We start from the raw sequence: 18,240 nt of genomic DNA on the forward strand, positions 1-18,240 counted from the left end.
AAATGAGGGGTGCACTGAGGTGGCATGGGGTGTTGTAGGGGAATGAAAGCTGGAGGGCGTAACAGCCATGATTAGAACTGGGCTGCTGTCCCAATAAAGCTTTCTAGCCTACCAGTCTCACCATCTGCCTTCCTCTATTGCTGCCCGGGCCTGCCTGGGAGGCAGCAGCCCCAACTCCAGCCCATGCCCAACTTTTCAGGATGAAAATATAGAGACGGGCACTGAAAGGATAGAGGCAGGTTCACGGGATCGGGAAAATTCCCAATTCCTGCTTCAAAGTCAAAAATCTCGCCCTGGGCGACACATCTCCGATTGAGAATATTTGCATTAACTTATTAATGTAAAGCTGGCATGTTAAAAATAAAATTCACACTAAGTTATAACTAGAAAATCACAGCAGATTTTAAAGCAAGCAGTCAGTTGCTCTGTTCATTCTCCGACCTTTAGATAATGGATTGTAGTCTTCACCAGATGTGGCTGAACCATCTTTAGTGTGAACTCGTACAATGGAGACCTTTGATGCATCGCCCAGACGTAACACCGGGATTGTTACAATCGCTAATTCCCCAGATTCTTGAGGCTCTTGAATGCTGTACTTTGTTTCAGAAAACTTTATAATTGGTTCTATTGAAAACAAAGTTAGGTGTCAGTCACCAATTTCCCTTCAAAAATAGTAAAGAAGGACAATGATTACACAAGTCAGAAACGTACTGTCTCCTTCATCCTTGACCGTGATTAGAGTTTCATTCTGCGCTCCCACAGAAGCCCCAAATGGCGATTCACTTTGGGGTGTCCCAAGTACCAGACGGAACTCCTCCTCTTCTTCATAAATGGTATCATCCACAAGAGGTACAGTGCAGGTCTTTTCTATCTCCCCTGGGTAGCAAAGACACAATGTCTGTTGAAATCTCATTAACAAACTTGGCCAACATTTCAAAAATCACAGGCAAAAACCTGCAGTATAGTCATTATGCAAACTAATATTCATGCAAAGAGTGTCGTCAAAGGAGTAAAGCAGCACAGGCATTGGTGTCTGATTGCCTCAACTTAAGTGAAAAAGAAATATGAATCAGTACAAGGAGTTAATTAAATGGCTCTACAAGCAACTAAAGTCAAACATAAATGTATTTCACCACAAAGCAATTTGAATGTCACACTGGTTGAAGTACAGCCTGGTAATTAATAGTAAATTCAAAACTGTTAAGCCTTATCATACATCATGAGTATAATGCTTGCTGACACCTGTCACTGACGCAAATACAGATCCAAAAAGAAAATCAAAAATTCAACAGAAAATGTCCAAAGTGACAGATAGTAGGGAGTGAATTCAAGGCTGGAAAATGCAGGGCTCAGTGTAGCTGACAGTTATGAACCAATAGGACCAACTGGACCCCCTCCACCAAAACAAATTCCTTCAGTATAGTTAGGGGGATAGAGACTGTTCTCTCCACATGAGAAGGTGAGGCCTGAAGGATATGTTGACTGCCCAGTGCCACTGTTAAGGACATATCTTCGGGGTGGAAAGGGACTTGGAGTTGAAGGGGAAGGATCAAGTTGTTGTGGTCTACGTGGGTACCAATGACATATTTAGGACTAAGAAAGAGGTTCTGCTAAGGGAGTATGATCAGCTGGAGGAAAATTAAATTACTACCTGAGTCATGAGGACATTGGCATAGGGGAAATAAGATCAGAGAGTTGAATGCGTGGCTCAAAGATTGGGATGGGAGAAATGGTTTTTGATCCATAGGTCTTTGGCACCAGCATTAGGGGAAAAGGGAGCTATATCATCGGGATGACCTTCACTTGAACCCTAATGGGATCAGTATCCTAGAGAATCATATCACTTGGATTGTACAGAGGGCTTTAAAATAAATGCACGGGGACGAGAGGAGAGAGTTAATGTGAGGGGAGATTTGGAATGTTAACGAAAAAGAACAAAGCAAAAGTGCAGAGCAGCAATATCGGGCTGAATTTTCCTCCTGTCGGGGGAGTTTTGCAGGAGCGAGCGCGAACCCGATTGGCACCCCCGATCGGGTCCGCGCCGCCATTTTATGTGGGTGGGCCAATTAAGGCCCGCCCAGCGTGATGCTCGCCCAGAAGCGCTGAGTGCTCCTTGTGCAGGCGGGGGTGGATTCCCTGAGTCGGGGCCTGCGCTCTTTCGCGCATGTGCACAGAAGAGCACAGAAATCTCCCTGAGGCACAGAGCTGCCTCAGGGGGATCAGTTTAAGGTTTTAAAATTTAAAAAGAGGAAAAAAAAATGTTTTAAACATGTCCCCTCATGTGACAGTGTCAGATGAGCTGGGACATGCCAATGAATTTTTAAAATAATTTTTATTGAATTTTAAAACACTTCATGAAACCTCATTGTCCCATGGATGAGGTTTCATGAAAAATGCGAAGGCTGCCTGGGCTCTTCGCCTGTGTGCCCACCGAAATGAAAATCTAAGTGATGCACAGTGATGTCGAGGCGCCCGCCTGACATCACCCCGCGTCATTTTACGCGTTGGCGAGCGGGTCCCGCCCCCACTCGCCGACTGGAAAATTCTTCCCATGGAGAATGATAACCAGAGTGTGAGAAGGAAGGGACAGGACATACAAAAATAAGAGTGAACCAGCAAATAAGGTCAGGATGGAGAAAAATGGTAAAAGGACAGAATTAAAGGCATGCAGCTTTTGTAACAAAATGGATGAATTGATTGCACAAATTGAAATAAGTGGATATGATATGATAGCCTTTAAAAATGCATGGTTGCAAGGTGACTAAGGCTAGGAAATGAATATTCAAGGATACTTGACATTTTGGAAAGATAGGAAGAAAGGAAAAGGAGGTGGAATAACTCTGTTAATAAAGGGTAAGATCAGTACAAAAGTGAGAAATGATCTGGGCACAGAAGACCACTATGTAAAATCAGTTTGGGTGGAATTAAGAAATATCAAGGGAAAGAAGTCACTGGTAGGACAGAGTATAAATCAAGAAATAATGGGGGCTTTTAGGAACGGTACTGCAGCAATCATGAGTGATTTTAATCTTTATATAGATTGGACAAATCAAATTTTCAAGGTAGCCCTGGGGGTGAGACCAAAGAGTGTATTCTGGACGATTTCTCAAAAATAATATAGCCTGGAACCAATGGGAAAAAGCAATTTTAGACCTGATAATCTGTAATGAGACAGGCTTAATTAATGATCTCATCGGCCAGAATATTGCCATTGGCGTGCGGGGGTGGGCCTGACACACCGACGCGCAAAATGATGTGCGATGACGTTGGGCGTGCGTCCCAGTGTCATTGCGCGTCATTTAGATATTTCTATTAAGGCCATTAGGAAACTATTTAAGCTAACTAACACCACTGCCCGTCCAGCTTTAAGGTTGGTGGGCAGGCGAAGAGCCCAAGCGGCCTTCGTGTTTTTCAGGAAACCTCATCCATGGGCGGGATGAGGTTTCCTGAAAGTTTAATAAAATAATCAAATGAAATTTGTGAGATGCACAAACATGCTCCAGCGCATTTGACACATGAGGGGACATGTTTACATAATTTTTCAGATCATTTATTAAAAATTTGTACTAACAACTGAATCTCCCTGAGGTAGATCCATGCCTCAGGGAGATTCCTGCGCTCTTTCACGCAGGCCCCAACTCTCCATCTTCCCCCCGCCTGCACAGGTAGCGCTGAGAGCTACCAGCCGTGCGTCACACTGGGCGGGCCTTAATTGGCCCGCCCGCGTTAAATGGCAGCGCACAGCCGATCAGCTCCACGCCTGCCCGCTCCTGCCCAGCCCAACCAACAAGGGCTAAATTCTGCCCATAGTAAAGGATCCTATAGAGTGGCAAGAGTGATAACATGACAGAATTGCACATTCAGTTTGAGAGTGAGAAGTGTGGATCTGAAACCAATGCTGTAAACTTAAATAACAGAAATTATAAAGGCATGCAGACAGAGTTGGCTACAGTAGACTAGAAAAACAGGTTAAAAAGTAAGATGGTAAAGAAGCTGCAGCAGACATTTAAGGATACATTTCATATTTCTCTACAAAGATATATTCTATTGAGAAAGAAAGACTCTATAGGAAGCAGCTGCTACCTGTGGCTAACTAAGGAAGTTATGGAGGTATTAAATTGAAACAAAAGGTATACAATGCTGCAAAGGTTAGTGGTAGGCCAGAAGATTGGGAAAACTTTAGAAACCAGCAAAAGACGACTAAAAAAAAGAGGGAAAAATTAGAATATACAAGCTCGAAATATAAAATTGTCATAGCGCTGAAGGAGGCCATTCGGCCTGTCATGTCTTCACCAGATCCCTAAATGAGCAATTCACCTACTGCCATCCCCCCATCTTCTCCCCACAACCCTGCACATTTTTCCTTTTCAGCTAACACTCTAATTATCTTTTGAATACCTCAAGTGAACTAGCCTCCACCACATTCTCAGGGAATCATTCCAGATCCCAGAGGAAGAGAATAGCTAAAGTGAACATTGGCTCCTTAGAGGATGACACTGGCATATTAATAATGGGGAACAAGAAAATGGCAGAGGCTTTGAACAAGTACTTGCATCTGTTTTCATGGTAGAAGGCATAAAATGCATCCCAATAATGACAGGAAAAAATCATGGGGTGAAGGTAGGGACTTAAAACAATCACTATCACTAGAGAAAAGTACTAAGAAAACCAACAGGACTAAAGGCTGACAAGTCCCCTGGACCTGATGGTCTGCATCCTAGGGTCTAAAAGAAGTGGCTGCAGAGATAGTGAATGCATTGGTTTCTGGAAAGGTTCCAACAGATTGGAAAACTGCAAATGTAACACTTCTGTTCAAGAAAGGAGAGAGACAGAATGTAAGAAATTATAAGCTAGTTCACCTAACTTCTGTCATTGGGAAAATGCTAGAATCCATTTAGAAAATCAGGCAGAGTCAACATGGTTTTATGAAAGGAAAACTGTGTTTGATAAATCTATTAGAGTTCTTTGAGGATGTAACAAACAGTGTGGATAAAGAGAAACCAGTAGATGCAGTCTATTTGGATTTCCAAAAGGCATTTTAATAAGATGCCACATAGAAGTTTATTACACAAGATAATGGGTTGGGCATAATATATCAGCATGGATAGAGGATTGGCTAACTAACAAGAAACAGAGAGTCAGGATAAATGGGTCATTTTCATGTTGGCAAATGGCTACCAGTGGAGTGCGACAGGGTTCGGCACTGGGGCCTCAGCTATTTACAATCTATGTTGATGACTTGGATTAAGGGACTTAGTGTATTGTAGGAAAGCAAGCTGTGAGGAGGACACAAAGAGTCTGCAAAAGCATACAGAAGGGTTACGTGAGTGGCCAAAAATTTGTGAGGTTGTCCACTTAGCAAGAAGACTAGAAAAGCAGAATATTATTTAAATAGACAGAGTCTGCAGAATGCTGCGGTACAGAGAGATCTGGGTGTCCTCATACATGAATCACAAAAAGTTAGCATGCAGGTACAGCAAGTAATTAGGAAAGCAAATGGAATGTTAGTCTTTATTGCAGGGAGGGTGGAGTATAGAAGTAGGGAAGTCTTGCGACAGTTATATAAGGCATTAGGGAAACTACCCCTAGAGTACTGCACACAGTTTTGGTCTCCTTACTTAAGTAAGGATATAATTGCATTGGGGGTAGTTCAGGATAGGTTCACGAGGTTGATTTCTGGGATAACCTATCCCCTTATGAGGAAAGGTTGAGCAGATTGACCCTATATTCAAGGGCGTTTAGAAGAATGAGCGGTGATCTTACTGAAACATATAGGGCAGAATTTTGCCCTCGGTGGGCGTGCGGGCCCCACCGGCGGGTGGGGTGCCGAACTCCGCCGCCGAAACGGGGCCCGCTGCCATTTTGATTGGCGGGCCAATTAAGGCCCGCCCAGCGGCCTGCCCAACAGGAAGCGCCAAGAGCTTCCTGTGCAGGGGGGAGGGAATCCCCAACTATCAAAGTGCGCTCTTTCGCACACATGTGTGTGAAAGAGCACACTGCTCCCTGAGACTAAATGCTGTCTCAGGGAGATCACTGACAGTCCAAAAAACTTTAAAAATAGAAAAATTAAAAAATTATTAACATGTCCCCCTCATGTGACAATGTCACACGAGATGGGACATGTTAATAAATATCACATAAAATGTATTAAACTTTTTAAAAACGGACATGAAACCTCATCCCGCCAGTGGATGAGGTTTCATGAGTAATCAGAAGCCCGCTGGGGCTCCTGGCCTGCCCGCCAGCCTTAAGGTTGAATGGGCAGGTCTTTATATTATCTTAATTACTCTGTCAATGACCTCAATTGGCCATTGACAGGTCGGCGGACAGACAGCTGATTTCGCTGTCCGCCCGCCTTCCTAAAAATTTAAAGGGACCGGGATGACATCGGGGGTTCCTCCTGACGTCATCCCATGTCTTTTTCCTGTCAGCGAGCGGGCCTCACCCCCAAATCGTTGACGGGAAAATTGAGGCCATAAGTTTCTGTGGGGTCTTGACAGGGTAGATTCTGAGACAATGTTTCCCCTTGTGGAGAATCTAGAACTAGGGGGAACAGTTTAAAAATAAGTGGTTGACCATTTAAGACGTGGATGAGGAGGAATTTCTTCTCCCAGAGGGTCATTAATCTTTGGAATGCTCTACCCCAGAAAGCAGTGGAGGTTGGGGCATTGAATATATTCAAGGTTGAGTTACACAAATTTTTGATCTACAATGGAGTCAAGGATTTTAGGGGAGGGGGGCAGGCAGGAAAGTGGAGTTAAGGTCACAGTCAGATCAGTCATCATCTTACTGAATGGGGGAGCAGGCTCGAGGGGCCAAATGGTCTGCTGCTGCTCCTATTGCTTATGTTCATTTGAAGTAACTGTCTTTATTAAAATAATGGGAAAGGGAATTCAAATGAATGTCTTAAGTGTCATTATGATAATATTTGCACATAAATTTAGGGTGTATTTCAGTCATAATTCTTAAAAGCAAGGCGTCGGAAATTTTATTGGCATTCTCCCAGTTTCCTGCTATAACTTCAGTGGTGAAACAGCCAGGACCCCGGAGAACAGATTGGAATGCCATTTTGCTGGGGTTGCCACAAATTACCACTGAAATTACAGTCAGAGGTTAGGAGAACACCCTCCTCGAATGAAGCTTCAGGACCCTGAGTCTCTTCTTTCTTTGTCCTTTTCATATTCCCTTCTGCTATCTCATTCATTATCTCCTCCCTTGTTTGTGATTCTATGCTGACTCACTAAATGCTGAACTGGGGTCTGTCACTTGGAGAATACCCAGAGTGTCTTGCTCACTACATGTTCCCTTACTCTCCCTGATGAGAAGCACAGGTTCTCTGTCCGGCACATTCATCCCGATGGTGTATATGGGATTTGAAAAGAACTGTGTAGTGAAAAATGTAGACAAGCACACATCATAAAACACACAATGCAAAGATACGCATTGGAACATCAGCTGTTCACTGTTCACAGTCCAAGGAATTTTCAAGGAATTACACTGTTAATACTGACTACTTACCGGGTTGGAAAGTAATGATGGAATCATCTGTGTTTGGCCTTTCCTCATAATCACTCATTACCTGAGCAGTGCCTTGGCGAGTATAACAACGCACTGTCGACTTATAACTGATGTCTCCACTGCGGTACACAACAGCAGTAATCTTGCCAGCTTTTTCTTTTCCTACATACTGAGATTCTTTAAACTGCATCTTGGGCACTGAAGACACACACGAAGGAAAAGAAAGATGCTTTTGTTAAAATGAGAAACACCAGAGGGTGCAGTTGAGAGGATAGGTGGGACAATTGGTTTCTTATTCCGCACTTACAGTCAGATGTGGAATCATTAATGGTCACTGTGGTCTTGCTGGGTTCACCAAGCACTGCATTCATTGGCATACGGAGCACAAGCTCAAAACTCTCAGGCCCCTCGAGGACAGGCTGGCCCAGGTCATCCAGGACAGTAACGCGGAAAGTCTGCATCGTGACGCCGGGGGCAAAGTCCAGGTTCCGGCTGATTCCAACATAATCAACTCCAGCTTGTAAAAAACAATCAGGTGATTTGCATTATTGTGCTTCTGTTTCTCATATGATGAAACAAGTAAGATTTTTACAAAGCCACCTTTAAGGTTTATGCCTTGCAGTATGACCACTTAACTCAGCTGGTCATACTTGCCCCCCGAAACCAGCAGGTTGTGGGTTCATTCTAGGACTTGAACACAAAACTAGGCTCACACTTCACTGCAGTACTGAGCAAATGATGCATGATCCTAGGAATAGCTCTTTGGATAAGGCAGCAGCCATGTTTGTCTGTTCAGCTAGACATTAAAGACTCCATGGTAGTGCTTAGCAACAAATTCACCTGATAGCCCGATCAACAGTCTTTGCTCAATTAATACCATTCATATAGATATAGTAGTCACTGCAGCCTGTGGGAAACTGTTAGATGTAAACATAGATGCTGGATTTGTGTAGGAGATAACAGTGACTGCAATTCAAATTGTGTGAAGCGATTTTGGTGAGTTTCCGAAAGATGTTCTAAAGCACGTTGAAAATTTAAGTTCTTGACATTTCCTTATATGTTTCGACAGATGGCAAATTATTATATGTTTCCACAGTTATCTTAAGAAAAGATACACAGGACTAGCATGAGCTATGTAAAACTAGAGCATGGCCTCGCCCCTCCCTAACACAATTATCTCCCCAGTCCTATAACCTTCTGAAATGTTTGAGGACTTCCAATTCTGGCCTCTTATGCAACCCTGTTTTAGATCACTCAACCACTGCTGTCACTCCACCACTGCCATCACTCCACCATTCCCATCACACCACCATTCCCATCACTCAACCATTGCCATCACTCCATCACTGCCATCACTCCACCATTCCCATCACTCCACCACTGCCGTCACTCCACCACTGCCATCACTCCACCATTCCCATCACTCCACCATTGCCATCACTCCACCACTGCCATCACTCCACCACTGCCATCACTCCACCATCCTCATCACTCCACCATTGCCATCACTCCACCACTGCCATCACTCCACCATTCCCATCACTCCACCATTCCCATCACTCAACCATTGCCATCACTCCACCACTGCCATCACTCCACCATTCCCATCACTCCACCACTGCCATCACTCCACCACTGCCGTCACTCCACCAATGCCGTCACTCCACCACTGCCATCACTCCACCATTCCCATCACTCCACCATTGCCATCACCCCACCACTGCCGTTACTCCAATGTTCCCATTACTCCGCCATTCCCATCACTCCACCATTCCCATCACTCCACTATTCCCATCACTCTACCATTCCCATCACTCCGCCATTCCCATCACTCCGCAATTCCCATCACTCCAACATTGCCATCACTCCACCATTTCCATCACTCCACCACTGCCATCGCTCCACAATTCCCATCACTCCACCACTGTCAACACACCACCATTCCCATCACTCCACCATTCCCATCACTCCACCATTCCCATCACTCCACCACTGCCATCACTCTACCATTTCCATCACTCCACCACTGCCGCCACTCCAACATTGCTATCACTCCACCATTTCCGTCACTCCACCATTCCCATCACTCCATCATTGCCATCAGTCCAGCACTGCCATCACTCCATCACTATCATCACTCCATCATTGCCATCAGTCTACCACTGCCATCACTCCATCACTATCATCACTCCACCATTCCCATCACTCCACCACTGCCATCACTCCACCACTGCCATCAGTCCACCATTCCCATCACTCCACCACTGCCGTCACTCCACCACTGCCGTCATTCACCATTCCCATCACTCCACGAATGCCGTCACTCCACCACTGCCGTCACACCACCATTCACATCACTCCACCAATGCCGTCACTCCACCACTGCCAACACTCCACCATTCTCATCACTCCACCACTGCCGTCATTCCAACATTTCCATCACTTCACTACTGCCGTAACTCCACCATTCCCATCACTCCACCAATGCCATCAATCCACCACTGCCATCACTCCACCAGTCCCATCACTCCACAATTCCCGTCACTCCGCCATTCCCATTGCTCCACCTTTGCCGTCAATCCACCACTGCCGTCACTCCACCATTCCCATCACTACACCACTGTCATCACTCCACCATTCCCACCACTCCACCATTCCCATCACTCCAACATTGCCATCGCTTCACAATTCCCATCACTCCACCACTGTCAACACACCACCATTCCCATCTCTCCACCATTCCCATCACTCCACCAATGCCGTCACTTCACTACTGCCGTCACTCCACCATTCCCATCAGTCCACCACTGCCGTCACTCCACCATTCCCATCACTCCACCATTGCCGTCATTCCATCACTGCCATCACTCCACCATTGCCGTCATTCCACCATTCCCATTGCTTCACCATCACCGTCAATCCACCACTGCCGTCAATCCACCACTGCCGTCACTCCACCATTCCCATCACTCCACCTTTGCCATCTCTCCACCACTGCCTTCACTCCACCACTGCCATCACTCCACCACTGCCATCACTCCAACATTGCCGTCACTCCACCATTGCCGTCACTCCATCACTGCCATCACTCCACCATTGCCGTCATTCCACCATTGCCATCACTCCACCATTGCCAACAGATGCCTCGGTTATGAATATCTTTTATTCGATTTATTTGTTCCTATCTTATATTCATGGCCACTAGTTTTGGACTCCTTACAAGTGGAAACATTTTCTCTTCGTATACCCTATCAAACCTCTTTTTAATTTGAAAGACCTCTATCTGGACATTCCTCAGGTTTCTTCTTTCTAGAGAAAACAAAAGCCTCTCCTGGACCCCTCAGTTTTGGTAAATCATATCTGCACCTTCTCTATTGCCTCTATAATCTTTTTAATATGGAGATCAGAACTGCACACAATGCTCCCACTGTGGTCTAAACAAGAATCTGTACAAATTTAACATAACTTCTCTGCCTTTAAGTTCTATTCCACTAGAAATTAACCCCAGTGCTTTGGTTGCTTTTTTGCTGCCCTGTTAACCTGAATTGCTACTATTAATAATTTGTGAATCAGTACCCACTAGATCTCTTTGTTCCTTTACCCATTTAGATACATATTTTCCAACAAGTATATGGCCCAGTAATTTCTCCTCCCAAAATGTACCACCTCACACATATCTATATTAAAATTCATTTGCCGTTTATACACCCATTCAGGCAGTTTATTAAGATCCAATTTTCCAAGCATGATTTCTAATTTCAGAAAAATTTGCTCTTTTGCTGAAATTCTGAAATGTAGATTTTGGCTCTGTGATTGCCAATCTTTAGTGCATGTCTGTTACTAATTCCCAGTTAGACGAAGAGCAAAAGAGCAGTTTGGATTCTGTTATAAGTGGGAGAGGGTTTCACTTTGACCAAAGAGCGTTACACTGATCTCAGTGATGTTTCACTGGTTGGAATAATAACAAAAAGATTGACTGGTGAGTTCAGGTTGCATATCTGTCAGTGAAATTCACCACCACAGGGAACGGACGACCTGCTGTAGCCTAGGGGATTCGGAAAGCAAAAATAAAAATCAACCTTTGGTACACAATTATTGTCCAGTGACCACTGCTTGAAAGATCAAAAGTAGATGTGAGTAAAGACAAGATCAGACTTGGTTAAGCACTGTCTAGGTTTCCACATGAGGAAGGGTGAAGTTGCAGAAGACGGTGCAGTTCGGGATTCGAAAGAATAAATTCACCTCCACAAGTAATACAATTCTAACATCAAGCTCAAATTAAATCGTTAATAAATCATGCAACATGGAAAACATCACTATTAGGCTTGTAGGTTCACACACCTTCTGCCGACATTGGTTCAGTTTTGCGGGAACGCACAGTGACAGTAGCAGTCTTCGACAGGTCAGTTCCTGTCCTCCAGACACGCACCTCCACATAGCCAGCGCTTTCATCGACCTGATATTCTGTGTCTCCAAAGTAGAATGCAGGTTCTGTGCACAGGAACCGGACAGAAACAACAGATGGTGAAAACCCAGCACAATGCTTAAAAAGAAAGGTTCTGAGGCTCTTCCACATAACTTCAATCCACAACTGTATTTCTACTGAGGGGAAATGTCATCTTTGATCCAGAAAAACCCTCAGATAGTGTTGCAAAAGGTGATGATTTAGGAAGCTTCTAATCACACATCCATGTGGCTACTGCATGCTGATGAAAGGAGGGTATCATGTTGCCATCAGCAATGTCCTTTACCTATCCTGTCTGATGTTGTAATTAGCTTCATTGAATAGGGCTGCCACTCAAAGTTATTCTTTGAAACAGCCAAGCCTGACTGCTAGGCATTACGTTGATAGGAAAAATCTATTTGCCCAAGAGCAAAGAGAGAGAAAAAATTGAAATGTCCCTCTTTTGAACCTGCGATGAACTTTAGAATGAAACATCAAACAAGTCAGTTTCCTTGTTCAGAGCGACCTCCTTATCAGTAAGCAAACCGACTAACATGAATGGGGGTTTAGCCACTGGCACTCCAGCAATAGCACCAGACCAAGGCTGCACAGTAATCAATAACTTCAGAAATGAAACTATCAGCAGCCAGGCATCTTCACAATGATTTTTTTGTTCTTAATTAGCATGCAAATTAGCATACAGTGCAGTATTAGATACAAATATGGATATTAAATATATTTATTTAAATGTACATATTAATGGCTCATTTGTTTTTTCCACAAACTAAATAATATTCCTGGTCAAAGAAGGAACACCTGCTCTAAGCCCACACCCAATGATATGATTACCATCAAAAACAATGGACAAGAGACTGGACATCGATTCCTCTAGCAAACAGCTGGCACCTCTTCCTATCACTTCTGTGCCACAATAGCTGGAGTACCACACACCAGCTTACTTAAACATTTCAGATTAAATTGGACCTCCAGCTAAACAACTAGAGCTGTAATGCAAAAGGAGTCTTGATTTCCCTCATGTTTCTGAATACTTTGGTTCACTGCGTAATTGTTATTTCTTTTAAGACAGATAGAGCAGAATTTAACTCAGGTGATGGGTGTCTTGTCTGCTGGCTGGAGATCCAGGAAGGGCCCTACATTGTCTCCTTTGGGGAAAGCCCACTGCATTAAGGCCAAACATGAGCTGTCCCCAGGATCAAGTACCCGGGGGGTGGAAATCCCACAGACAGAGAGCTGCCAGCCAATCAGAGGCAGGCAACTCTCTATTTCAGGTAACAGCACCAGGAGTGCAAGCACTTGCCAGCAATGCCAATGCACCCACCAAAGGCCCAGGATCAGTGAGGGATTTAGGCCACAGGTGAGTAAAGGCAGGATAGTGATCACAAAGTAGGGGGTTGACAGGGGGAGGGTTAGGAGGCAACAGCAGGGAGTGATTCTCAGCCAGCTCCTCCCCTTCCCAATGCTGGGTCCCTTGATCTGGCACTGAGTGCCTGACAATGAGGGATTCCCCTTGGCAGCCCATGCTTTTCAGGCTCCCTGCTTGGCATCTGCCCCCCACCCCTGGTTGAATATCAGCAGCCGTGGTATGAGGCCCTTAAGTGGGTATTAATTACCTACTTATGGGCCTGAATTGCAAATGGAGCAGAAAGGCCCTCCAAGAGCCTTCCCAACCTGGGTTTAATTGGGGCAGAGGCAGGAAGCTAGCAGGGTCCCCACCTGCACCCTCTAGCCTGATTAAATGCACCCCTGCCTCCAAACTCGCCTCAGGGAAGGGCATTAAATTCCGTCCATAATTGATGCAGAAATATACATTGTGATAATCAGCTTGAGATAGGCTTTGATTTAGCCACTAAAACGGGTCTGCCTTTTCCAACCGTTCTTTGATTTCCTTGAGAAAATATTTCACCAACATTAATATTTCATTCTGTATTACTAAGCACAATGGACTATAGATCCTCCCAAGATGCAAGTCTATGCTTGTAGAATTCATAACTTTTGATGCATTCTGCTACATTTTGGGAGATGATACATTTGCTGTTGTTCTCCAAGTTTGGGTGTAGGTCAAAACATGGACTGATGTGCAGGAGTCATTTCGACGGCTGCCCAATGCACACCGTCCCAGCCATGGCTCACTTGGTAGTGAGTCAGGGGGTAGTGGGTTCAAGTCCAACTTCAGATACCTGAGCGTATAATCTAGATTTGCACTTCAGTGTGACACTGAGGTAGTCTTTTGAATAACATGTTAGATAAGGCCCCATATGCTCTCTCAGGTGGATGCAAAAGATCCCAAAACACCATTTCAAGAAGAATATTTGAGTTCTCCTTGGTGCCGTGATAACCAAAATCACTAAAATAACAGATTATCTGGTCACTATCATATTGCTGTTTGTGGAACGTTGCTGTGTGCAATGTGGTTGCTGCTTTTCCTTCACTGCAACAGTGACTACACTTCAAAAGCACTTGATTGTCTGTAAAGCGCTTTGAACGTCCTGAGGTCAAGAAAGATGCTATATAAAATCCATGTCTTTCTTTTCCAGTAGCAACCTCCCGGGAAGACAGGCCAATGCACACTCATGGAGGAGTCCTGCAAGCTATAAAATCACATTTCTGGATGCCGCAGAATGAGATGTCACAAATTGGCAACACCCATCCTGTTGCTGACAAAGGATTCACTGTTCTGGGTAATACAAAAAGTACTGTGACATTTCCATGAAATACCTCTCCCATTATCATCAAGAAAAAGAAAACTTCCTACAGCAGCAATAAAGACATTTCTCAGTCTCAAACAGGTCAAAAAGAATTTTAATAAAAGCTTTTAATAAAAGTCAATCTTAATCACTCAAAAAACCATGTACAACTGACCGCAACACTTTTAAACTGAAGAAAATAAAAACAAAACAAAGGAAATAAAAACATTCATGGACTTAATCCTGAAACTGCTGGTCAGAACAAGGCTTCTGCTGACCACATCAAACTGCAGTATCACCAATTTAAAAGAAGTTAAACTAACAATGTGCAAACCACTAGATCTATGTTACAGTATGCAGTATCTACCTTCAATCTACATACCCAATGTAGTCTGTTTATAATTCCATACAGTGTTAGGGTAATTAAAATAGACAGGTCATAGGATCCTTCCATCTGTCAATTGAATTTATCTGATGAGCAGTTCATCCACACAGACCAGTGAGGTCCAAGCTTCAATCCCCAGTCCATGCTGAATTGACTAGACTCTGTGGGATGCTGCTATAATTATCCTCATTGATGCTGGATCATGGAGAAAGAAAATCAACCAGGGTTTCTTCCACTGATTACACTTAATAACCCTAGGCGCTAGTGCATGCATGTGGGCAACAGGTGGAAACAGGGCTATGCTTTGCAGTGATGCCTCTCACAACTGAACAGCTTGTCAACTCTCCCTGTCAAGGTTCAGAAATGAGTACTGGCAACTAGGTGGAGGGTGATTGGTGACACCCTAAACCAGCAAGAGTTAACCGCCCCAAAATTCTGAGGGCCTGGGAGGTAGTATTTGTGGTGCAATCTCGCAGGGTGGTTAGGGCGGATAATTTGTTTTAAAAAGAGAAATTAGAGCACAAACAGCCTTCCTTAGCTATCTGTCCACAGAAACAGGCTGTCTAATGCTCAAGAGATAGAAAGTTAAAAAATTGACAGTATTGTTTAAATAACTGGGCTTCTTTATATTCTAATAAGCGTAGGCTGTTGACATTTCCAAATGATTTATATTAGTTACCTCCTTTTTGACCTGATCAGTGTCCTGGGGCCCATCAGACAAAGTGGAAAGCAATTGCTTCATGTCAACTACTTCCTGAATTCAGCCCCACAATTTAGATAAAGAACCCATTACAGCTAACTGAAAGCGTCGCCACAGGCCTTTAATTGGACCTCACTGGGTTTCCATGGCACTAATAAGCCATAAATATTGTTCACATTTGTCAAAATCATCATTTATATCAAGCATTCGTACAAGATAGGCATGCAGTCAAGCATGATGCTGAGGCACTGTATCATTTGCAAAAGTATCTGCTTCTATTTATGTGACTGTTCCAACATCTGTTCTACCCTCCCTGTCACCAGGCAACTGCTTGGTTATGTTTGCAAAAGACTCTAGCTGAAAGAAACATTCTGAACACTCTTTATTTTGAAATAGTTCAGGTAGCAAACTATTGCAAAGGTAGATTCATCCACTGCAGCGATGTCTTTTTACATGTAATGGAATTCATGGCCTGAATTTTTCAGTTGGCAGGTGGGCTTGGCAGGAGCGGGGGGGGGTGGTCGCGGAGTCAATCACTGCCCGCGATTGGCTCCGTGCTGCTATTTTATATGGGCGGGCCTGCCCAGTGTAAGACGCGAGCCATGGCACTCAACACTACCTGTGCTGGCAGAGGAAGGAGAGAGAGTCGGGGCCAGCGCTCCTCTGTGCATGCGCACGAGAGAGTGCTTCAATCTCCCTGAGGCATGGAGCTGCCTCAGGGAGATTGAATCGCTTTTGAAATTATTAAATATATGGATTAAAAAGTTATTTGAACATATCCCCTCATGTGACTGTGTCAACACGTTTTTATATTTAGGAAATTTTTAAAATTTAATTAATAGAAGCTTTAGGAAACCTCATCCCGTTCGTGGATGAGGTTTCCTAAAAAAACATGAAGGCCACTTGGCCTTTTTGCCTGCCCACTAACCTTAAGGTTGGACGGGCAGCGTTAACAATTACATTAATCACTTCCTTAATGGCCTTAATAGACTGTTCAAATGTTGGTGGTTGTGCAGCCGACTCCAGCGCGCGCCCACTGAACGAAACATCACAAGACAGAGCAATGATGTCGGGACGCACACCTGACATCATCGCGCATCATTTTACGCGTCGGTGTATCGGGCCCGCCGCCACATGCCAACTGAAAAATCCTGCCCCACAGGAAAACGTAAAAGGGCTCTATACAAAACTCCATTTATACATATATAATTAAGCTTATGGGACAGAAGAGAAGTGGTTATTTATATTTGAGAAAAGTGAACCAATTTGTATCAGGTTCTTGAAACGTTAACTGTGTTCCTCTCCGCAGATGCTGTCAGGCCTGCTGAGTTTTTCCAGGTATTTTTATTTTTATTTTTGTTTTTGTTTTGGATTTCCAGCATCCGCAGTTTTTTGCTTTTATCTACTAATACACATGTATATATACTGTCTGGGATGTGGTAACTAACTCCTTGTGTTTAATGAATTAAGGATGTCATCAATTGATAAAGGCAGCGTTTTTTTTTCCAATTTTCTGCCCTTCCTTTCATCATCTGCTGCAAGCGATGACTCGTGCTATGGTACAATTCCTGCTACCTGGCCTAAACTGATGAGTGCACTTCAGTAGCGAGTCGGTAGTTGGTACATAATTAGTCATAGTCCACAAGGGACTGTAGACATCTCTCTCTATTAAAGACAATTGGTTATATAGCTTGAGGGGCATCACTCCACATCAAGCATAGGCAGAGTGAGAAAGCAGATCCTGAGTCTACCTCAACCAGAACAGGAATTGAACCTGTGCTGTTGATATTATTCTGAACCACACACTAGCCATCCAACTTCTAATAGCTTCCGTCTAGCCAACATGCTTCCACTGTCTGGACCACTCTGCAGGAGTCTGCAGTACATAGCTGAGCATTGCCAAGATTTCTGCTGAACTGCTTCAAAATCTCACCACCCAGTTAAGCATTGTCTTGTCCTGTTAATTGCGCCTTTCAGTGCTCTTTTTGTTCACACTCTTTTGCAACCAGTTTCAGCACTTACTCTAGCCAGAATGCACCAGCCATTTAAAATATGCAAACTGGCTTTTAGTAGTGCAAGCATTGCACAAAGTTGGACCTCCTGCCAAGGTACAGCCTCTCTGCCATACGTTCTGCACTGTCTGCATGCAGCTGTCATGCAAATCAGCAGGCAGCATGAGGTTTATGCGCTCCCTACATCTGAAGCAATGGGTGTGAGTTAATTACACATTACAATAACCACACTGATGTTCACGCCCGGTCTAATTTTGCGACATTTGTGTTATCAGCAAACTTAGATATATGGTTCTCTATTCTTTCATTGAAGTCATTTATAAATATAGTGAAAAGCAGTAGCCACAAGCCTGAGGGACGCCACTATCCACATCCTGTCAGTTTGAGTATTTACCCAATACTCTCTGTCTGCCGCCTCTTAGCCAAATTCCTACCCATGTCAATAGGTTGCCTCCAATTTCATGTCCTTTCATTCC

General features: G+C 44.1%; 1 protein-coding gene across 1 annotated transcript in view; it reads right to left on the minus strand.

The window, feature by feature from the left end:
* Positions 1-18,240, minus strand: part of frem3 (Fras1 related extracellular matrix 3) — a 237,422-nt gene that overhangs the window by 50,503 nt on the left and 168,679 nt on the right. Inside the window, exons 7-11 of the mRNA XM_078555493.1 lie at positions 11,860-12,009; positions 7,826-8,035; positions 7,519-7,716; positions 712-876; positions 442-624 (exon numbers count right to left, since the gene is read on the minus strand). Coding sequence (XP_078411619.1) covers positions 442-624; positions 712-876; positions 7,519-7,716; positions 7,826-8,035; positions 11,860-12,009 — 906 coding nt within the window. The remainder of the gene's footprint in view (positions 1-441; positions 625-711; positions 877-7,518; positions 7,717-7,825; positions 8,036-11,859; positions 12,010-18,240) is intronic.

The sequence above is a fragment of the Cetorhinus maximus genome, chromosome 1, assembly GCF_964194155.1.
Source record: "Cetorhinus maximus chromosome 1, sCetMax3.hap1.1, whole genome shotgun sequence".
Lineage (NCBI taxonomy): Eukaryota > Metazoa > Chordata > Chondrichthyes > Lamniformes > Cetorhinidae > Cetorhinus > Cetorhinus maximus.